Source organism: Indicator indicator, chromosome 28, assembly GCF_027791375.1.
Source record: "Indicator indicator isolate 239-I01 chromosome 28, UM_Iind_1.1, whole genome shotgun sequence".
Classification (NCBI taxonomy): domain Eukaryota; kingdom Metazoa; phylum Chordata; class Aves; order Piciformes; family Indicatoridae; genus Indicator; species Indicator indicator.
This window is the reverse complement of record NC_072037.1, coordinates 9,875,691-9,898,515: the sequence shown is the minus strand read 5'-3', so window position 1 is coordinate 9,898,515 and position 22,825 is coordinate 9,875,691. Positions and strand designations below refer to the sequence as shown.

The window sequence follows — 22,825 nt, the reverse complement described above, 5'->3', positions numbered from 1 at the left end:
GGAAGGCAGGACTGGGAGGCAGCCGCGATTGGGTGCGGCCGTAGTGGCCTCTCGCTCACTGGTCCGTTGTAAGGGCAGGCGGGACCCTGCCTCAGAGCGGGACCTGTCCGGCTGTCGGTGGTGCTGGGGGTGTAAATTCGGACGGTCATGGCGGCAGGAGAGCTGCCTGCTGCGAGCCCGGACGAGCCCAACCCCTTCTCCTTCCGCGAATTCGTCCGCAGCAAGGCCCGCAGCGGTGAGGAAGTGGTCGGCGCCTGCCAGGTAGGGCCGAGGTGGAGACGCATCTGAGCCCCACGTCACTGAAGCGTCCGCCCCATGCACACCTCAGCTCTGCTCTCCCGTCCCGTCCGCAGGCTGCACCGCCCGGCGCCAGCCTCGGCCCCAGCCTATTCCCGGATCCAGTGCCTCCCGGTGAGGCGGAAGACGACGAGGAAGAGGATGAGTGGAGCGAGAGCTACCAGCCCTTGGCCGTGGAGCAGGCCCATCTCGCCGCTGTAGGTCCCGCCTCACCCTCTGCCGGCTCCTTCTTCTCTGAGAGCTTGGGGCTGGGGGGCAGCGAGGACCTGACCGTGGCCTTTCTTGGAGCTCCCCCAGGGCCGGGCTTTCACTCCCGGCGGCAGCCCAGCTACGAGGAGGTGAGCATCTTGGCGACCTCTCGGCACCTTTCTCAGGGCGGGCACTAACGCCCTGCGGGCTCTGCCTGCTGTCAGGCGGTCTCCAAGCTCCTGCGTCAGGTTGATAGCAAAGTGTGCTGTCAGGAAAGGTTGTTAGAACAGCTTGAGAAAGAGAAGTAGGTTTGAAAAGCTGCTCTGCAGCATGAGTCAGATCTAGCACCTCAACTGTCCAACTGCTTTTGGCATGATCCAGGTGGCTTCCTCATACTTTTGCCCCTTGAGGTCTTATTAGTTTAGAATTAACAGTATTTGATTAGACCATCTCTGTACTGACGCTTTGGTGCCGTGTTTCTGTCCCCACCAGGGTAAGTGAAGACAAGAGGGAAAAAACCTCGGTGTGAAAGTATGCATGAATATAGTAGTGCAAGACAGCACTCGAGTTAAAGCTGAATATTTTTTTCTTGTTACTTAATGAGAATTTTTAATTTTTTAGCTAAAAGAAGAGAATGCCAGTTTGAGAAGCAAGATCAATAAGCTTCAGATTTTCTCTGAAACTCAAGCAGACAAGTGCGTAAGCCACGGTATGGGGGAAAGTAACCACATAAGCAAGGAGTTGTCTTGGAAGAGGTGCTCACTGGGAAGAATCAACAGCTTTAAAGAAGAGAAAAAATGTAGTTGAAATCTGTTCTGTTTGTTACAAAGCTTTAACAAACTTGGTTTTGTTCTTGAAAAAGGCTTGGAAAGTAAGTAGCAAGCTGATATCTGTTTAGTGTGTTTGTGTGGTTTATGCTTTGTGCAGCTTAGGTGGTTAGGGAAAGGGTAGGGCTTGACAGGATGCATTTCCATAAAGCTTCAGATTAGGAAAATAATTTAAATCACTCTTCTTTAAAGTAAAAAAAAAAAAAAGTTTTTATTATTGCTGGTGAGCAATTTGATATGGGGAGACTGAGGCTCTAGAAGCCACACTGGCAATTTCTTAAGTTCCCCTCTGAATCCTCTAATCCTCTGCACTCTGCTGTTTCTCCCAGTGAGACAAACTGGTATTTCCATGGGGATGGGGTAACTCTTTGTTTCAGAATTACCCTTCTCTAGGTTGACTGTACACAACCCTGGTTTCTGTAGGGCCGGGCCCTTCTGCCTTCAGCTGTATTGTTCCCATTAATAGTAATGGATGTTGAACAGAGAAATCCCCTGAGCCACAGCCTGGAAGTGTAGTTCTGTGGGAAGACTTAATTTTTCTTATAACACACACACAAAAAAAAGTTTCTTAATTTTTCTTTAGGTTTTTTTTTCCTGTTACAAGTGCTTACTGGACAATGTCCCTTGATTTGTTTGTTTGTTTGTTCTTAAGAATGAAGAAGCTGCAAAAAAAACTCGAGGAAAACAAAATTAAAGAAGAGAAAGAAGCACAGGATCTGGAAGCAATGGTGCAGCACGTGGAACAAAATCTGCAGCTCATGACTGTAAGTGTGGGTGTTTGCCATACTAGTGGGAGCTGTGTGGTTCCTTTTCCTTCTTTCCCCCAGAAAGGGAGAGAAGCTGAAGTGATTCCTTAACCCTTGTGAGGAAAAACTAGGAGGAAATAGCTCATGAGACATGACTGGGGCACTGTCACTGTCTGTGATGGTTTGAAACTGTCTTTTTAATTTTTCCTTGCAAAGTTCAGAACAGAGAAAGTGAAAGAATGTAAATAAGTCACTATTGGGTGTAAGAAAGCAAAATAACAATTGTTCTAAACACTTCCATTGGATAGATAGAAATGTTTAAGAACTATTACCCAAAACAAAGTAGGCACTCTGCACATTCTGCGTTCGGCAGTGGGGGCAGTTGCTGGGCTGTCTGGCTGCTGTTTCTTCTTCTCTTCTGGCTGAAGATAACACACTGACCTTGGCAGCTAAGTTAACAACTTTCTGCTTAACAAACTCTGCTTCTCTGTCCAGGGAGGTCTGGGGGGAAGCTCCTGGGAGAGAGAGAGGCCCCTTTGGGAGGGTCCCCTTGGGGGGAAGCAAAGGGAGATCGGTTGTGCTTTTTCTGTTGATTGTATATATTTGTGAATGTTGTGAATTTTGTATATTTGTACATATTCATTGCATTTCATCGTAGATTTTAGACTCTGCTTGTAAATACAGCCTTCATTTGCTTCCAGACTGGGCTAGCCTGGTTATTGTCGGTGGGGGGGGAATTTCAGCTCACACCGACACACTGTCTTATAAAGCATTCAGAAGACGAGGTGGTGTAACACCCATTTCACTTCAAGTTACGTGCTGGAATGAGGTGTTCCTGTGAAGCTCAAGCTGCCTGCTGTGCCCTGAGCTCTGCTGTGGTGTAACTTATCTTTACTCTATTGCAGAAACGAGCTGTTAAAGCAGAGAACAGTGCTGCAAAACTGAAACAGGAGAACGCGCTCCTTCAGGTACGAAGCAGTGTCCTCAGGGCCTTGCTGAATGTACCAGGGTTGAAAGTCTACATCTGGAAATGGAGCCTGCAAAAAAGGATACTGGAGAATTTTAACTACACCTCATCTTTCCTAGTGAATGCTCCAGAAGGGTGTTTTAGACTAGAAGATTTCAGCTCCATACAGGCTGTTAACTTCAGCTCTGCACCATGTGGTGCTTCATGTACAATGCTGCTGAAGTTTCATGTGGTGTTCAAATGCTGTTTGGCAGTGGGGACCTGTGAATGGAATGATTCAACAGGGGAAACAGGTGTTAAGCTGCAGGAAAGTGCCTGATGGAGAAGAGGGAGAAGCTTGAGAGATACTACAGATAGCTCAGCAGAGCCTCTGGGGTGTTAGGTGATAGTGTTGGTGTCAGGCTTCCATCTGCACATTCCATCCTGCTCCAACACTGGATTGGTTCTGTGAAGCAAGCAGACTTGAGGGCAGCCAGGCTGTCATGAGAACACTGCATCCATTTTCAGTTTAAGTCAAGCCTTCTAAGTTGTAGGTCTTTGTCCAGGACAGCTCTGCAGAGCTGCGAAGAGCTTCTCTCTAGGCAGGCTTGTAATAGGATCTGGTCATGAGTTGTTTTACCTAATAAATTGGTGTACAAATATATTCATTCACTGTTTTCTGTCTACTGGAGTGGTGCAGCTATTTTCAGATGAAGTTTCTGTTTTTCCCTCTCTAGGTTCAGCTGAAGAACTACAAGACAGAAAATGAGGCCCTGAGGTTGGGCCAGTCGGCGAGTCTGGCTGCAGTGAAACGAAATGCAGACCTGGCCCTCCAGAACCTTCTCACAGTGATAACGAACTCCCAGTCCTCCATTAAGTGAGTGTTTAAGATGAGTGTCCAGATGCTTGTCTAATCACTGAGCTCACACCTGAATGTCCCCACTGGATTTTTTAGGATTGAAATTTGGGTCTTCTGTGTGCCAGATCAGCTCATCCATGTTTCCCCCAAATAAATAGGTACTGCCTTAGTTTTACCCTTAAGGTAAAGCCATTGTACTTAGATGCTCCAAGTCTCTTATACTTCTCTAAGACTCTTTTTCACTTTGAAATCTTCAGATAAACTTGAAAAATCATGTTGCATGGGCAAACACCATCCACACCTTCATGATGAAGGCCTCCCTCATCCTCTCCTCAGTCTAATGCTGTCTCTCCCACATTGCAGGCAGCTCGTCTCTGGAGCAGAATCGCTGCAGCTCATCGCTGATCTCCTTAAATCAATAGACAGAATTTCTGAAGTGTCAGAGGATGGACAGTGACTCAAAATGGTCTCAGAGGGAGAACTTTGCTTTTATGCAGAAACCACTACTAAAAAGTTAGTTTCTAATATTGAGTCTCTTTACGACGTGGGAAGCTTTCAGTGCTGCTGCAGAATCGGCTTCTGCTCTCCCCCCACTACACAGCCACAGCCAAAGAGCCACTAAAACCCGAATCGATCACAGTATGTCCCTTCTGCTCACCTGGGACCTCGCACCCATCTCCCCTCACACCTCGTGTTCCCGTGAGAGCCCCACATTCTGGCTGGGAAACCTCACCAAGCACCCCGAGTTTTGCCTGGAACTCCACCAGGGTTCTGGCTAGGGCCCTCCTCACATTCCTCTTCTCGTCGCGGACAGAAAAAGGGTTGAGGTGTTTATGGGGCGGGGTGTGTCCTCGTGGGGCTCGGCCTGGGGAGGAGGTTTGTACCCGCTCCAGGCCGCTGTGTAACCGTTCTTGCGGAGGTGACCGCGCGGCCGGTGTGCGGTGTCGGATGGGAAGGGAACAGGCACCGGGGAGTGCTCGTCCGTGGCACCGCTGGGGCGCCTGATTGGCTGGGTGGTGTCACGTGTGAGGGGGCTCAGCTGGCACAGCAGCCCGGCGGGCTGGAGGGAGGAAGGGGCTGAGCTCTCCAGTGATTGGACTGAGGGCGGGACGGAGCCCGGCAGTGATTGGGCGGAGGGATTGGGGCGGGCCTCAGCGGCGGGCTGCGCGGCCCAGGCCCAGCGCTTGAGGCCGCGGTCCTGCCATGTCCCGCTGGACGGGCCCGGCCGGGGCCCGCTCTCCGCCCGCCATGGAAGCCTCGCTGTCCCCCGCCGCCCTCGACCTGAATGCGGAGCGGGAGAAAATCCGTCGGGAGATAGAGGAGCTGGAACGGAGCCTGGAGCCCGGCGGCGCCAACATCGAGATGGCCGTGTCCGACTGCAGCCTCAGCTCCGGCACAGGTACGGCGCGGCGCGGCGCGGGCTCGTCCTTCTCTAACCTTTGCCGGTGCTTTGAGGCTCGTCTGGTGTGGCGGGGAGAGGCTCCCGTCGGTTTCGTGTTAAGCCTGCCGTTTGTGCCAGTCGGCTGCGCACAGGCGGGACTGAGAATGAATTTTGGCGGACTAGAGGCGAGGCATCTTCTCAGGGCTTCCTTAGCAAGCGGGAGAAACATCCTGCACCGGTGTCTTGCATATTTTCATTATGAAACGCAGGACAGGCTAGCGGGAAGGCGGAGAGAGCTGTCACGCCTCCTGATGGAGGTTTCTAGTCAGGACAGGTGGTACTGAGCTGACTCATGAAATGTAGCAGCTCCCCAGATAGCCTTTTCCACGCCGTTTGTATGGACAACACAAACTCTGCTGTGTGAGCCGCTCCATCTTGCAGCCGGCCTGTGTCTCCTAAAATTATTTTTTTTAAAGCAAAGAGGAGATGGTAATAGTTCAGGTTCTGTACCTGTGGTTGCTGTCACAAACGCCTACCTGTGTGTTGACTATGCAAGTCTGAAAAATATACTAGAAATCTGTAGCCATACTGAATGCAAAACCAAATATTGCTGAAGAGGGTGGAACGGCTGCTAGGTGCTTACAAAATTCCTGGGTTCTGTTGGGTTGAAATGTTTACCTGGCTGTACTCCCTAGAGCCATGATGTGAAGGACCAAGATGTAGTTGCATTGATCTGTAGTTGTCAGGAGCTGCTCTTTTTATCTTCCCTAGAACGACAAAAAAATAGTAAAAAGTGCATGCATAGAGTGTAACTAAATCTCATTTTTACTTGACATTGTTGGCAGTATCAAAAAACTCTAATGGTCATGCTTGGGATGCTCTTGTGCTTTATTCTGTGTGCTTTAATTGGGTTTGAAGCTTGTTTTTTAATCTTCCTGCAGTCAGCATCTTTGTATTTGTGTTGTCTAACAGATGATGATGAAGATGATGACTCAGATTCTCCTGCTGAAATGGTAACCATTTTCTCTTTTTAAGCACATCTTTTCATTTGTCTATTGAAGGGAGCAGGAGGAAGGGGAATTTCACTCTCTTCTGGAGAAATCTAGGCAGCTGACTTGGCTCCATAGCCTAGGAGGGATTAATACAGATCTCGAGATTTAGTTATTCCTGCCCAGGACTGTTACTCACTTCAAATAAGAGACTTCATGTGAAAATCAGAGGCCCTGTGTTCTACTGCTTGTTGTTTTCTGTCACTGGAAATTTCACCTTCTGGGGAGGTCACTGAGAAATTGCACATGAGAAACAAATCATCAGCTTGTGATCAATAAATCTTTTATTTTTCATACCTGTAGAATATTGGGTTTGTGTATGAGGGGAAAATTACTTCTGTGACTCCAGTGTAAAGGCTGCAGTGTCAGTGCTGCTGCTTCTTTGCAGTTTACTTAGTTTTGAAGTTGATGGCACAAGACTAGGCATCGGCAAGGTTTGGAGTCATACTTTGGTTCAAATAGCTGCACACTGAACTAATGAACAGGGTGAAGGGGAGCTGGACAAGGCCTGGAACAGCCTCTGGGAGTGTTCAGAACAACTGCTGGGGGAAGACAAGCAATTAGGATCCTCCAGATGTTTTGAAATTGAGTTTTGTAAGGTAATGGCAGTGTTGAGTTACAAAATTAGAAGCAGGTGCCTAAGGCAACTAAAGCAAGCAGTTCCCGCCTTCCCCCTAAAATGCCTTATTTGCTTCAAGGAAATGGAGAGGGAAGATGAGAGTAGTGATGATGATACTGAAAGTAGCCTGCCACAGGATCCAGAAACATGCCTGCAGATGAACCACGTCTACCAGGAAGTCATCCAGGAAAAGCTTGGGGAGGTTGAGCTTCTCATTGCACAAAACAGAGAGCAGCAGGTGAGTGAAACAGAGGTAAAATGTTTATTTCTCTGCTTTTCTGGATTGCCATCTGCCATCTTCTCCTGCCCAGTAAAACTTTCCAGGACATTCCTAACCCGTCACTGGTACCAGTGGAATCAGCTGCAGCAGCCATAGTCCCTTGTTCCTGTGCTGGTGCAGTCAATACTCAGCTTGCTTGGCCAGGAACCAGGTTCATTTTCTTTGTGGCACTTCAGTGTCAACTGTCTGGCCCTTCATGTGGTTTGACTGATAGTTCCATGCCTTGTTATCACCAAAAATGCTCCCACTGAGGTATTTTATAGCTTATCATTTAGCTCATTGTAGCAAGGTAGTGTTTTTTGGTTTTTTTTTTTTTTTGACTGCAGTGTTATTGTATAAACTTAGGGAGTTCCAAATTCTGTCTTTAACACGTACAGTGATGTACAGTCTGGTGCTGCAGATTTGAACCCTGCCTGGGATGTTTGTGGTGGCTTAGCCACTGCTCTCTGCAATGAAGAATTTGAAGGAGATGCTAATACTGGTTAATGAATTCTTGTCTTGCAGAAGGAACTCATGTGTGAGCTGAGTGGTCCAAAAATAGCAAAAGCAGGAGATGGTAGAAATCTACCAGCAAATATATTTTTGGGTCATTTTATGAAACCATATTTTAAGGATAAAACAACAGGAATTGTAAGTAAATATAACTCAGTTGCATCCTGATATGTCTCTCAATGATAAACTTAAATTGTAAGTGTGTTAAAGCTGTGTTGTCTTTCTGCTGTGTAACTGTGGGCCTCACTCCTGAGTTGGAAATCTGTTTTTTTCCTTTCCCCTCACTTGTTGCTTGCTCACCCTCTTTTGGAAAGGTTTGTTCATTCCATGTCTGGCTGTGACATCTGCAGGTGAGTTCTGAGGAGAGCTGTTCCAGCCGTGGGGCACTTGATCATTCTGGTTTTCAATTTAACTTTCATTGTTTGTCTTCATCTCCATGATTCAATTCTATGCAGTTGTTTAAAGTACTCATTGAAATCTGATTGCCCTTGAAAGAGAGTTTTCAGAGGAAGCTATCACTACTTTTTGTCATGTATTTTTAAAGGGTCACTAGCAAAGGGAGATGCCTTCTGTTCCAGCTGTCACCATACATACATTAATATAACACTCAAGCAATGACTGGTAGTTTTTCTGTCAGATCCTACTCCAGTTGGTAGCACATCGTAAGTAGTTACCACTGTGCATAAAGTGTGTCCCCACCACGTTCAAAATGCTTCTTCAACCAACCACATGAGTTACTGTGAGCAGAGCTGGCTCTGAGCTGAGAGTGCTGTGTAACCATGGACAAATTCACCTGCCTGAGGGAGCTGTTTGTATTTGTTTTCTTTGTGTATTTGTCTTCTGATGATCTGTGAGCCGGTGCTTAAAAGGGTAGCTGAGCAGTTTGGGTGTGACAGTTGGCACAAGTTTCAGCTGCCAGTCTTTTTTTTTTGTAGCAGGCCACACTAGAGTTCTAAGAAGAACTTTTCTGCCTGTCTGACTCTTCCAATGTTTCTAACCTTCTCTAGGGCCCTCCTTCCAATGAAGACACCAAGGAAAAGGCAGCTCAGGGGATAAAATCCTTTGAGCAACTGATTTCAACAAAATGTGAGTTACAATATGTGCTGTTCAGCGTTCTGTAAGAGCTGTAACAAACACATGTTCATATTGTTAATTCCTTCCTCCCGTTTGCACTTAAACATCAACACTTCTGGTAGTTCATACTTGATTCCACACACAGGAAAAAAAAAAAGTTCAAAGTAAATGGGATGCTCTGTAAATTCAGTGAGTGATTAATGATTTGCATTTGTTTTGGTGCATCGCTGCACAACTCCAGTGAGCACTCCAAAACTAAATGAACTTGTGCAAGGGTAGTGCTCAGATGAGAGAGGTTTGAGGGACACTTACAGCTCTGGATGCTTATAAACACCAGGGTGATGAGCTTTATTTTCATCACTTTGTAACTAGAACTGAGCAAGAAGTTGCAACTTGCCAAGTCAGACCTGACATTAGTCGTTGTGGTGGAGAGGAGGATCAATTTACCTCCCCTCTGGTGGATGCTTTGCCCAGCAAAATTGTGTAGCTGATGAACTGGTACTGAAGACCTGGGGGGTGCTTTAATAGTGGTGTTGCAAACAGTGGGTCGTTTTTTTGACAGTGGTTTTTGCACTGATCTGATGCTCCCTTGCTTTGTTTTGGCTAGGGAAAAGCAGGGAGAAGACACTGCTGCAGAAATCAGTCGTGAGTGACCGCTTGCAGCGCCTGCTTCAGCCAAAGTTACTGAAGTAAGTCCTGTGCAAAAATCTCCTGATGAGAATGTTATAAAGGAAGGAAAGGATATATGGGGAGATTCCAACTTCCTTCAGTGAGCTCTTGTGTTGATTGAGAATCACTAAGGTTACAAAACATAGCAGAGGTACTTTGACTGTCAGTGTTGGGCCAGGGAGAGCTGCTCTGTGCATCACAGCAGTGATCTCAAACATCCCTGTCCTGTGGACACCAGTGCAGAGGATGACACTGTTGGAGATAGCAGCATCTTTTGTTCTCTCTTGACATCTGTATTATCTGTGTGTGCACGTGGAACCAAAGGGTTCCTGCAATGCTCCAAAGGGTGCCTGCAATTTTCTGTCCATAAGCAAGAGGTTACAGCATTCAGGTTGGGTTGTAACTGCTTGATCATTGTTTTGCAGGCATCTGGCAAGTGGAGAGATTGGGGTTTGTATTGTGGCATTCTGTGGCCATCTGTTTCTCCCTGCTGACACAGTGTTAGAACTTTAAATAGCCTACAGGGCTTGAAGCTGAAATTGTGCTATTTTTAGGTTGGACATTAGGAAAAATTTCTTCATTGAAAGGGTTGTCAAGCCCTGGAACAGGGAAGTGGTGGAGTCCCCATCCCTGGAGGGATTGAGAAGCTGTGTAGACGTGATGCTGAGGGACGTGGTTTAGTGATGACCTGGCAGTGCTGGGTTAATGGTTCTGTGATAATGGTGTGTCCAGTGAGAGATTTTTCTGCCTGGAGCTGCTATGGCCTGGCTTTGTTGTTGTTGCAGCAGCCATCGGTTCTCTCTGTAAATACCAAAATGATTAATCTGAGACCTCTTCTGGGTCACTGATTTGCTTTGAAGGGGCAAAACCAGGACAATGAGTGTGCCATGTGGGAAACCATAGAACAACAACAGTTTTGTGTAGTGTGGAAATAAGTGTGAGGAACAGTGCTGATGGGGAAATCATCTTTGCCAGGTATATTCTGCTGCCACTGACCTCATTCCCATCTAGTCATGTTAAGTAACAATAAAAATGTCTTTGAACAGGATGAGTTACTGGAATCAGAAACTGGAGAAAGTCAAGACTGAAACAGAGAAACAGATCTTGGAAAAGCAAATCAAAGAAGTGGAGAAAGAAATAGAGGCAATTAAGTGAGATGTCTTCCATTTATCTTCTTGTTGAAAATGAGTTTATTCTTGGCATTTACCTCTTCAAATTCTCTGCTTTCTCAAGCCCTTCTAGATAGGACATTGGAGAAAACTTAATTTATATTGACTTGCAGAAAATGAATTGCTGTTCAAACTCATCTCCACTGAGCTTTTGCTCTTTCACATGTCTAGAGCAATGTGTTTTGATGCTGCATGAATTGTTTCTTCTAAACCAGCATTGTCCTGTAGGGTACTCCTTCAAGAAGTAAAATGGTTTGGGGCAAAGTCACTACGTTAAAGAGCCTGCTGTGTTTAGGTAGTGAGTGTTCAGCTCTTTTGGAAATCAGTAGCAGGTGGGAGGAATAAGATGAAGAAAGATCAAGAAGACAAAGTCACTGCTGAATGAACCATTTAATGGGGTTCTTTCTTTCTCTTTGTACCTTCTGCTTTAGCAAACTCCCAGAAAGTGACTTGTTGGGAAGCAGATTTGATGAGCATGACTGGGAGAAAATTTCAAACATCCATGTAAGTTGGGAGGTCAGCTGGTTTATTACTGCTGCTGTGTCTCCTCTCTTGAGGATTACCTGCTCTGGTTTGTTTTGCACCCACTGTTCCTATCTTGCATGTCTTGAAATTGACTGTTGTGTGATCTCAACGTGGCAAGCACAGAAGTACTGAAAATTTGATGTCACAGGTTAATTTAATTTTGGAAGAGTGCAATAAGACATAATTGGAATGTTCAGTCCCATCTATAAGACCAACCAGATGTTTGATGCTTCTTTTAGTTTGATGGACAACGTAGTTCAGATGAGCTGAGGAAATTTTGGCAAAATTGGGAGCATCCAAGCATCAACAAAAAGGAATGGACTGAGGAGGAAATACAGAAGCTGAAGAATATAGCTTCTAAACACCACTATCTGGACTGGCAGACAATAGCCCAGGAGCTGGGGGTAAGGTCTTCTGAGCTCAGACACTAGAGGTGAGAAGTCACTTAACTGGCTTCATGGTGTCCAATGTCAATTTTCAGAGAACACATTAATGTTAATTTCTTGTTAGTTAATGCCTTTCTGAGAAGACTTCAAGGACAATACCAAAAAATACTTGACCCTTTAGCCTTGCTCTCTTGCTTTTTAGCCTCATAAATACCCAGTGATCTGAGTAGCTCTGTTTTGATTGTATTAAGACAAACAGGACACCTTTCCAGTGCCTGCAGAAGTATCAAGTCTACAACAAAGATTTGAAAAGGAAAGAATGGACCAGAAGTGAAGATCAGATGCTTTTAGAGCTTGTTCAAGAGATGAGAGTAGGAAGTCATATCCCATACAAGAAAAGTAAGTGACCTGCAAGTGAAAAAATGTCTTCATGTCTTCCATTCACCCGTGATGGTTTGGTTCTTTTCATTCTCCCATGTCACTAAGTGTCTCAAGTCCTAAATCCAAACCTGTGAGTCTAACACCCATGAGTCAACAAACATTGAACCTTTTAGATGTGTAGGGGAGCTGAAACCTTTCCTAGTTCCCTGCTGGTGGAAGTGGATTGCTGGGTCATTGTGTCTCATATGGACAATGATAAACAGCAACCCATTGTGTATGCCTTGCTCTTCCCATTCTTTCTGTGTACCACTGTTAAGTATTCAGGCTGAGATGTAAATGCTGTTTATGGCCATCCACTGTTTGCAAATGCCACAGTTACAAACTGAAGGAAGAAACTTTAAAACACACCCTTGCATTTTCTAGTTGCTTATTACATGGAAGGAAGAGATTCTGCTCAGCTGATTTATCGATGGACAAAGAGTGTCGACCCCAGTTTGAAGAAGGGTCCCTGGACCCCAGAGGAAGATGCTGTAAGCTCTCTTGTCTGATGCCTAGAAGTGCAGGGTGCCAAAGTGGGGAGGTGAAACTGTTGGGTTGCTGCATGGCTATATATATCTGAGCTTAACAGTGGCACAAAGGGATGTAAAATGGACCAAGGTGGGCAGTTTACAGAATAACAAAAATTGTCAGGATTGGAAGGGACGCCAAGGATCATCTAGTTCCAACCCCCCTGCCATGGGCAGGGACACTCTCCACTAGATCAGGTTGCACAGAGCCCCATCCAGCCTGGCCCTTAAAAACATCCAGGGATGAGGCTTCCACCACCTCCCGGGGCAACCTGTTCCAGTGTCTCACCACCCTCATGGGGAAGAATTTCTTCCTAACGTCCAGTCTGAATCTACCCTCCTCTAGAGGGCTTAGAAGCTCCTGAGTGCTTCTGCTGAGAGATTTACAGCACAGTGGAAACAAATACAACTGATTCTGCCACAGGCCTGTTAGGATTGAGTGATGAGAATTTCAGCCTCTGCTTTGATCCACACAGATGCTGTTGGCTGCAGTGAAGAAGTATGGAGAGCGTGACTGGTACAAAATCCGGACAGAGGTGCCGGGGAGGAGCGATGCTCAGTGCAGAGATCGGTGAGTCCCCCGACTGCAGCAGGCTTTCATGTTTGTTACACAGAGCCAGGAGGCACCTGATGCTGCAAACACATCTGATCTGCTTACACCAGCCTCACTTTAAGAACCGCTTTGCAAAAAGTGGTGTTATGGTCTAGATCTAGTCACAAACATTGTCATAGAATCATAGAGAATGGGTTGGGTTGGAAGGGACCACCAAAGGTCATCCAGTCCAACCCCCTCTGCACTCAACTGGGATGTCCTCCATTAGATCAGGTTGCCCAAAGCTCTGGCAAGCCTCACCCTGAGTATCTCCAAGGATGAGGCCTCAACCACCTCCCTGAGCAACCCTCAGGGGGCAGAACTTGTTCCTAACAGGTTCTTTTGTAACCAGCCTCTCTCCATCCTTCCTGTAGACCCCCTTCAGGTACTGGCAGGCTGCTACTAGGCCTCCCTGGAACCTCTGCTCCAGGCTAAACAACCCCAGCTCCCTCAGCCTGTCCTCATAGCAGAGGTATTTCAACCCCTTGATAATTTTTGTGACCCTCCTTGTAACCCTGCATTTGTAGTTGCACAAGTGAAAGAGATGAAATTGAGTTTGACCAAAAAATGTGCTTTGCTGCCTTTGGAGTGCTATTCCCTCAGTGTAGTTGCCTCTGGGTTAGCAGAAGTTGGGAAGGATGTTGTTCAAAATAAAGCAGAAGGGTCATTAAAGGGGAGCAAGTGCATGTAGGGAGGGAAGGTTGGCATCCGGGTATTGTCTGTGCATCTGTGAAAATGATCTTCACAGTCACTTCTTGTCACTGAACAGCATAATGAGCTGCTGAGCAGTTTTCAGCCTTGGACTCAACTTCAGAAGACTCCCAAGTACAGTATGGCCTCACTTCAGTGACCTGCTGTCCAGCTGCTTGTTGTAGTTCTTAATCATCTGGCCTGATACTTTTGAGAGCAAAGTGACTGTAGCTGGGTTGAATTAAGGGAGCAGGGCTGGGACCCTGTACACAAGAAAGACTGCAAAGGAATGCTGGTTTTGTTCAGCTTCAGAGTATGCAGTGATGAGTGGAGCTTTACAAGTAGAAGTGAGTGTTCTTTAATGTTTTTTCATTTGAAGATACTTAAAAGCATTGCACTATGATGTGAAGAAAGGAAAGTGGAGCTTAAGGGAAGAGGAGCAGCTAATTGAACTGGTTCAGAAGCATGGCCTGGGTAAGTGTTTCTGTGCCTTGATCTTTAGCAGCTTGGAGAAGTGTTATTGAAGAATTCATCATTTAATTTTACTCCTCTTTCATTTTAAGCCATGCAGCTGATACTAGCAGGCTCTGCTTCTTCCTCATGATTGCAGCCTTCCTTGTAGTGTGTAGTCTGTGCCTGGACATTCAGTTATTGAGGGAGTGTGTGGTAAAGAGTTCTGCAGCTGTGTTAGGAAGGCGTCAGAGGGGCAAGTTCCCTCTAAAGAGTCTGTGAGAGTTCTCTTAGTTCATCTGAGTGTCATGGGTTGAGTTGAATCTGCTGATGTGTTCAATACCATGCTGCTGTCATGCAGTGCTGGCTGGAGTAAAGTATCCTGGGGCTAGAAGTTCAAATTGTAACAAGAGACTTCCTGTTGCTGCTTCTGGTTTCCAGTTTTGGGGTGTTGGGCTTTTCCTCAGTGCTGGCTGCCACATGCTTGGCTGGGAGGAACTCTTTTATTGCTGGCTTCTGCTAAAGTAATTTTATAGTGTGAACTCCTTGAACACCTTATCTCAACCCAGGGTTGTTTTCTTTGTGCTACTTTCCCTTCCCTATGTGTGTGGGACTGGGGGCTTGGTTGTGAGAGCAGGCTGTGTTAACCCAGGACACTGAGACAACTTCCCTTAACAAACAGAAGCTTTTCCACATCAGTTTAGGCTTTCTTCTAAGAGCTCTCTTACTGCTGCAAGGGCATGTGTGGTTCTGCTCTAGTTTTTATCATTGGTTCATTTTCTGGTAGTTTCTAACTTTGAGCTGAGTGTGTAAAAGCACAAAGTCTGATTGAAAAAGACTAATGAGTAATAAGGCTTTGGGATCCATTCACATAGTAACTGTCTTGTACAAGGAAAGGCCTAATGTGTGAATAATGTTCTGCACTGGCAAGGCCTTGTTGCATTCATAGATGTGCTCTGCTCTGCATCCTCTTTAGGTCGCTGGAGTAAAATAGCTTCTGAACTGCCACATCGGACTGGCTCCCAGTGTCTAAGCAAGTGGAAGCTCATGATTGGCTCTAAGGTATTTACAAGATCCTTCAGTATCACAATCTCATGTCTAGAATTAAGGTTCTCTAAAGGAAAAGCAACCAAAATCCTATCACACCTTACTGATAGGATACTGCTCCATGGGACTTTTTAACTAACTGTTTGGGGAGATAGATAAGTCAGGGGTGAATGCTGGTTAAAACTTGTCTGTGCTTTCTTTGAGAAGAAAAAACACAGGCCAACAAAGCGTCAGCACGTGGAAGAGAGTTCCAGCTCTTCAGAAAGCAGCAGTGAAGACATTGAACTGGACTTATCAGACAGCTCAGAGGAGGAGACAACAAGCAAGGAGGAGAAATCTGCGTTTCCCAGCATTGATTTGTGGGTACCCACACGGACAGATACGCAGGAGTCAAACAAAGGAAGATACCAAACTCCATCTCTTTTCTCTCCTGTGAGTGCTGAGGCACAGAGCAGCAGCAGTGTAGTTCCAAGAGCAGCATGTGATGGAGACAAGGACAGCATTGCTGGTAAATCATCAGAGCTAAACACCCTCCTGAGGGGCATTGCACGGCCACATTCAACAGATGTCATTGTGAAGAATCCAGCAGAAGTCCTGAGCAAGGTGAAGCCTGGGATTCTCACTCTGTTCTTGGTGGGACTAGAGCTTAGATCAGGAGCAGCCTGAAAGTGCAGTAAAGAGAGTATGTGATGAGGAGATGGCAAAATCTCTTTTATGCCTCTCTGGGCTGCTTTCTCACTATGCCATTGGGTGGAGCTGTTGGAAGCTGAACTGTGGCATTAAGCAGAAATTTCTAGCTCCCCATGCCTTGCCTAGAAGATAGCAGTGTTCTTTCCTGCACATAGAGTCAAAGAGGAAAAACTTGTGCAGAGCTTCATAAAGCAGAGTAGTCCAGTGAATTGTGGTGTCTCTTTCATCTTTTCTTGTATGCTTTTGTTCTAAGGCTTCGAGATGTGGGAAGCAAGTGCTGCGGGTTACCCTGGAGGATGTGAGGAGAGTCTTGAGACATAACACATGCTTCCAGAGGAAACTTGTAAGTGGCTGTTCTATCTTGTCTACTTTAGTGACGTGAGCACTGCCAGGCTGTGTTTAGTGGGAAGTGCTTTCTGATAGAATCACAAATCTTCTTGCACTGTAGTCTCAAGGGGAAAAGCTCATCATCTTCATTTATTTATTTCATAACTCTGCCATGAATATTTTGTCCTGGGACTAATTTATAGTAGAACCTTCCTAACTGGAACTCTTCATTGTCTATTTGTTCATGCACAGCAATCAAAGATACTAAAACCTCCTGCCAGTCTAACAAAGCTGTCTGGAGGTTGCACACCTGGCCAGAAGCCTCAGGGGCTGCAGAACATCACGGAGAAGGCTTTTCGGCAAGAGAGAGAGCGACTGAGAAGGATGAACCTGGACAGAAAGCTTCTCATGGCAGTGACACCTTGGGTGGGCAATGTGCTCCTGCCCTGCACCTTGCAAACTGGGAAGCTGGCTTTTCGTCAGACAAAAGGTAGAGGTGACCCAGCAGGGACAGGACTCTTCTACTTTTTGTCCTTGCTTTCTGACACCCTCTCAGTGAATGCCCAGCTGATTCTAATGTTGGATTTCTTTTTCTAGCTGATGCTATCCAAGAAAAGATTAAGTCAGTTAGTCTTGTGAGCACTCCCCTCTTCACACTTCTCATTCAGGTAGGTTTAATAGCATTAGCTGCTTTCAGACTGTGGTAATCTTTATTTCAGTATTTTTGATGCTTAAATAAATGGTTTACTTTTATTTCCTAAACAAATCCTCTAATTGCTGGATTAATCTGACCTCGTGGCTTTTGGATGGTGGTTCTTCCATAAATCCTGCATCCAAAATCTAATTCTGGCAGGACTTTAAATGTAAAAATGTCCCCAGAATTTTGCATGTGAAGCCTTCCTCATCCATCTTACATTGTCACTGGCCCTACCAGAACATTTTTGTTCTCAATTAAATTTTAATGCAATTCTCATCTTGCAGCTCTTTCAGATTGATACCAATGGCTGCATGAAGATCATCCGTGAGAGAAAGATGAGGCAGGCAGAGCTGCTTCGGGCTAATGCAAGAAGACCTCAGCAGGTATTGTCCATGGTCTCTTTCCAAGCTTTTCCCACTGAAGGCTTGAGTAAAGTAGAGATTTTTAACTGTGTGGCCAGTGGTCTTTGTACACCTGTGGCACCAGTTTCTTTTGGCTCAGAAGTACAATCAAATGCTGGCCACTGGTATGGGATGTTGGCAGATGTGGGTTTAATTCACATCTGTCCTGGTTTAATGATCTTTAGATATCTCAGAAGTATAATTTAATATAATTTTTTTGGCAGGCTTCCCAAAATATGGAGACTTCTTCAGGTACCTACCAGAACATTTATTTTGTGATGTGCCAGAGCTTTTGCTTAACTCTTCACCATTACATTAATGACCAGTGTAACTGAAGGAGAACTTGAAGGAGAACAAAACTACATTTGTCATATTCCTTTTGCCTAGTTCTTGGATCTTTCAGTTATTGGCTAAACATGTTACCCTTTGGTAAGGACTGGAAAAAATACTGAAGGGCTGGGGGACCAGTGGCACTGGGCCACCAGTTCTGTAGACTGTTGCTGCTAGATGTTTCTCCAGCAAGGTGCTGGTTGTAGTGAATATAGATTCATAGAATGGTTTAGGTTGGAAGGTACCTTAAAGATCATCTGGTTCCAGCCCCTCTGCCATGGGCAGGGACACCTTCCACTAGTGCAGGTTGCTGAAGGCCTCATTCAGCCTGGCCTTGAACACCTCCAGGGAGGAGACATCCACAGTCTTCCTGGGCAACCTGTTCCAGTGACTCACCAACTTCCCTCTAAAGAATTTCTTTCAAATCTCCAGTCTAAATCTCTCCTTCTCAAGCTTCAGTCCATTCCTTCTTGTCCTATCACTACAAGCCCTTGTAAAAAGTCCTTTCCCAGCTTTCTTGTAACCGCCTTCAGGTACTGGAAGGCTGCTATGAGGTCTCCTTGGAGCTTTCTTTTCTCCAGGCTGAGTAGCCCCAACTCTCTCAGCCTCTCTCCAACCAAAAGCCCAGATCCTGTCATCCTGGCTGGTGTGAAGGTGTCCATGGACAGTTTCTCCTGTGCACTTTTAAGGTGCACTTACAGCCCTTGTGTGATTTCTGGGGGAAATTCCATCGTTACTGAACAAGTGGCAAGCTTGCTGTATCAGTTACCTGAAGGATGTCAGGGCTGGGCTTGATTAAATCAAGGCTATAGCATTGTAGGTACTCTCACAAACAGGAATTTTGCTGCTTCCCAAGCAGGGTACTTGATGCTTAAGTAGCTAAGGAAAAGCTTTGGGAAATACTGTTCAGTCTTTTTAATTGTCCTTAATCTTATTTCCCTTTGTCCATAGGCAATTCATCCCAACCTTGTACTCAGAGGAGCTCCCAAAGGGGCATACCAAGGAACGCTGTCAGGAGACCTGTTGCCTTAAAAGTGAGGGAGTCTTCAGCTGCTGCTTCTGAGAGCAGCACTCCTGCCACACAGGGAGCTCTTCCAGCCCAAGTGCAAAGGCAGAAGCCTAAAACAGTCTCAGAATTGCTGAGGGAGAAGCGGCTCAGGGAATCCCGGGCTAAGAAAGCTATGGAGAGGACAGTATTTGTTGCTCCACAGGTGCTGGTTTCAGGGCCTCTGATAATCCAGAGCCCACCACAGCAGATCATTCCTTCTGCACAAGCAGGGAGCAAACCTGCAGCAGTTGGTTGTACAAATAGCCAAGTACAGTGTGCACCAGCTCCACTGCCAGCATTTACTTCTGTTGCAGGTTCAACTTCTACTACTGCTGTGCTTGAAAACCATTCCTCATCAGTACCAGAAACTGGGAAAAAACCTGGTTCCTTGCAAGGAACAGAAGTACAATCCAGTAAGGAAATACAAGAGCAAGCTTTGGAAAGTAGCGCTAAAGGAGGGGTGAATCCAGCTGCATCAGAGAAGCTACCAAATCAGGGAGGGTGCAATGGTCAGGTCCTGGCTGGTAGCTCAGCTTCAGTAGTGTTGCAAAACCAAGCTTTTGTGCCACATCAGATTACAGTGCTGCCTGTTGGCATTGATTCTGGCACCAACAAATTGTCTCTTTCTGCACCAGTTACCTGCGAGCTGAGCAGCAATGGTCCACAGCAGAGAGCAGTCAGCCTACTGCCTGCTATTGTGACTCCCCAGACTGCTTCACATTTGATTCCCAACAGCATCCTGCCCTTCACGTGGGTAGTGACGCCGCAGGCTTTGCTCCCCACTGCTGTACAGACTGTGGTGGGTGTTCCCCAAGGACTGCCAGCTGCTGCTGTCAGAAGTCCAAGTCAGACCGCTGTGATTTCCAACGGCAACGTTTCAAGCTCAGCAGCGCCTCCTGTGCCAGCAGGAGTGAATCTGCCTCAGCCCAGCAGTGCAGAGACTGAAGCACCCAGTGCCCAGTCAGCAGCAGGAGTACCTTTGGCAAGGACAGCTAACCATGCCACAGCTGTCTTGCCTGTGACCTCAGCCAGTCCTGGATGTGCCACAACAGCCACTGCTTCTTCTGCAGCCCCTGTGTGTTCAGGTGGCTTCTCCAAGGCTTCTGACTCCTCTGCAGCTCAGACTGCTCCTCCAGCTGATGCACCAAGCCTGTGTGCTGTGCTGCTGCCACAACCACAGCTACCTGCCAGCACTCAAGGGATTGATTCCCAAGGTGCCTCGAGTCTCACTAGCTTGGGAAAGAGCCATGACTCCAGTACCACTTCAAATCCAAGCATCGTCACAAAAGGGATCAGGCTTCAGCCAGGAAATCCAGTTCCCTGTAACAGTGTCCCAAGGAATTCTGATGGCTTTGCTGCACAAGCAGTGAAAAACAGACCTATTGCCTCCAAACCTCCGAGCACGCAGCCTGCTGATGGTCCAGCCCAGCCAACCACTTCCAGTGCAGAAAAGAATCTGCTTGACTTCAGCCTGATTTCCTTGGAACCTGAGGGGCTAGTGAAGGAGTGGCTGAGTGGGAAACAAGGTGTCCAGGTACCATCACTGCAAACCAGGTTGCCTTACCTGCCACCTTTTCTGTGCAACTTAAAAACCCTCTCGAAGCTGCTTCTGCAGAAAGCAGCTCTAGAAGAGCAAGCAGCACATCTGCTGCCTTCTGGTGCCAGTCAGGCTGAGGGCACTGGGGTTGATTTACAGGCTATTGGAGAACTGGTGCAGCAGAAACTCGGTGATAACCCTGCTTACCTCCTGCTGAAAGCCAGATTCCTAGCAGCCTTTACACTCCCAGCTGTGCTGGCAACTCTGCCTCCTCCAAAAGTCACAACAACTCTGTCCACCAGCAGGAAGCAATATGAAGAGAGTGATGAAGAAGAGTGGCAGAGTGAGAAGGAAGTGCCTGAGGAAGAGAGTGATGGGAATGAATCCACAGGTGAACAGTCAGATAGGACAGCTGGTGATGCGCCTGGAAGCAAAGACACTGATTTACTGCATCAGGTAAAGCAGAGGTGCAGAGGCTAAAAGTAGAAAGTTACTGCCAGCTAAATGCTGCACTGGAATCCGGGGTGAACTCCCCACTGTTCTGAAGTGTTGGCAGAAATGTGCTCTTGTTGAGTAGGCAGTTTTGCAACTGGGGAAGTGAAAAGCTCAGCTGGAAGCCCTGAGTCTTCTCAAGGGTAAATGTCTGTGCTTTATGTAGCACATTAAACTTGACATGATACTTCCTAGAAGTGGCTATCAAAGCTCCTTTCCTCCTACACTTTAGAATCTGCTGCAGGGACTCTGGGGTTTTTGAAATCAGGCCCTTATTTTTTATCAGATGTGTCCTTTAGTTCCAAATAATACCAAGGGAATTATGTTTGCCCCTATTGCCATTTGATGTCTTCATCCCATATGACTAGAAATTACTGGAGTATGAGGAAAAATGTGAGCCATAAGGTCAACCTAAAACACTCCCTGATTTTCAAGCTAAATCCAGTACTGCCCAGCACTGTTTCTGCAGAACATGCCAGGAGGGTTGTGTAAGCTCAGCCTTGCGTTTCAATTCATTGTGGCTCCAAAATAAACAAACCAAACACTCATGAAGATGAATAAAGAAGGTAAATGGCTGTTTGTACAGAAAGATGGCAGAGCTGCCTAGAAAGTCAGAACTTTCCCATAGTAAGCCAGCATTTATCTTTTGTTCTGGCTCTTGACTTTTACATTTGTAGCAAGTTCAGTGTAGTCTGAACTATCCAAAATCACCAGCAGTTCTTCACTGCCTGCCTCTGTCCTGTGTCATCTGCCACCAGATTCTCTCCCACTCCTTTTATTAACACCATAGCCAGGTTGTTCTCCTGCTGCTTTTCAGTAAAATGTTTGTGCTAGGGGTATGTGTTGTGAGAAATCAGAAGTTTGTGCTGACCTGCATTGTCTGGGGCACTGTCTGGCTCCAGCAGTGGAAACTAAAGTGTCACACGACCTCTCTAATGAATGGTTGTGCCCAGACAGAAAACTACTGCAGGAATTGCTCTGCTTTGGTAGCAGAAACAGAAAGAAATGGCAATGTTGGCTGAGGGTTTAGCTCTGGAAACTTCAGGGTGTTCTGTGCTCACTGTGACAATGTCACCCCATGCTTAACTTTGAAGGTAAATGGAAAGTTTTGGAAATTTTTCTGAGTTCTCTTAAAATGAAAAGCTGGCTGAAGGGGTTCTTTTGCAGTTATGGTGTTTATGATCTGCTTGTCTTGCAGGGCTTGGGAGCTGAAGAGAATGCTGCACAGTCTGCCTTGGCCTCCTGCACTGATGTGGCTGATGGCAGTGCTCCACAGATCAGGAGAAGTGCTCGCTTCAGGAAGAGGAGGAGGATCTGAGAAGGAAATGTGTTAGTAGCTACTCAGTGAATCCTCTGTTTCTTGCCTGAGAAGAGAACCTGAAACATTTGTCTGTGGTACAGCTTAGACAGTGAATCATGACTCTAGGGAAAGGACTGAAATTATCTCACTTTTGTTCCCTTAGGAGACAGAGTTCTGCAGTCACCCATTAATCATAGACTAAGCCTAACACTCGGACTTCCAGGGGGAGGGAAAGTTGATGTCTGTGTGACAAAAGTATATTACAAAAGGCTTGAAGGTCAAACATCTGGTAGCCTTTTGGTCCATGAAAGTGCTGTGGCTAGCAGGAGTTATTTGTGCTTTGTTACAGGAGTCCCTTGGATGAGCTCTGCCTTCCTACACAGCAGTTAGGAGAACTCTTTGCACTACTCACTTTTAACACTTCCATCAAACTGACCCAGCCAGACCTGAGGAAGAGAGGAAAATAGCTGGACTGGTTTTCCAATCACCTGACAAAGTGTCTGCACCTTGAGACAAGCTGCAAACAGTGAATCAAAAATGGCTGGAGGAAAATCTTTCAGGCACAGACCAAACTTCTTTCAAACTAGGACCTGCCATGGCTGCCCTGGAGGAAGGTGTCTGAGATGTGGGGGAAGCAGCAATGATAGTTATTTATTTCCTTTTTGTGTCAGCCCCTATTTATGTCAATGTTTATCCACATTCAGAATACATTGTTTACTGGGGGGGTTTGTTGGGGTTTTTTTCAGTGCTGTGACAGTGGTTTTGCTCC

General features: G+C 46.3%; 2 protein-coding genes across 2 annotated transcripts; both read left to right on the top strand.

The window, feature by feature from the left end:
• Positions 1-147: 147 nt before the first annotated feature.
• ENTR1 (endosome associated trafficking regulator 1) lies at positions 148-4,321 on the top strand. The gene is made up of 7 exons (XM_054393248.1): positions 148-261; positions 354-635; positions 1,108-1,181; positions 1,966-2,077; positions 2,965-3,027; positions 3,743-3,882; positions 4,228-4,321. Exons 1-7 carry the CDS (start codon positions 148-150, stop codon positions 4,319-4,321), a joined length of 879 nt encoding a protein of 292 aa, XP_054249223.1.
• A 746-nt stretch (positions 4,322-5,067) lies between these two features.
• On the top strand, positions 5,068-22,074 carry SNAPC4 (small nuclear RNA activating complex polypeptide 4). Its single transcript, XM_054393246.1, has 22 exons — positions 5,068-5,263; positions 6,218-6,258; positions 6,993-7,151; positions 7,698-7,823; positions 8,693-8,771; positions 9,367-9,448; positions 10,475-10,579; positions 11,029-11,101; positions 11,362-11,526; positions 11,760-11,907; positions 12,313-12,419; positions 12,932-13,026; positions 14,117-14,211; positions 15,164-15,249; positions 15,439-15,837; positions 16,178-16,267; positions 16,513-16,741; positions 16,849-16,919; positions 17,233-17,331; positions 17,574-17,601; positions 18,631-20,720; positions 21,955-22,074. Exons 1-22 carry the CDS (start codon positions 5,068-5,070, stop codon positions 22,072-22,074), a joined length of 4,683 nt encoding a protein of 1,560 aa, XP_054249221.1.
• Positions 22,075-22,825: the final 751 nt, after the last annotated feature.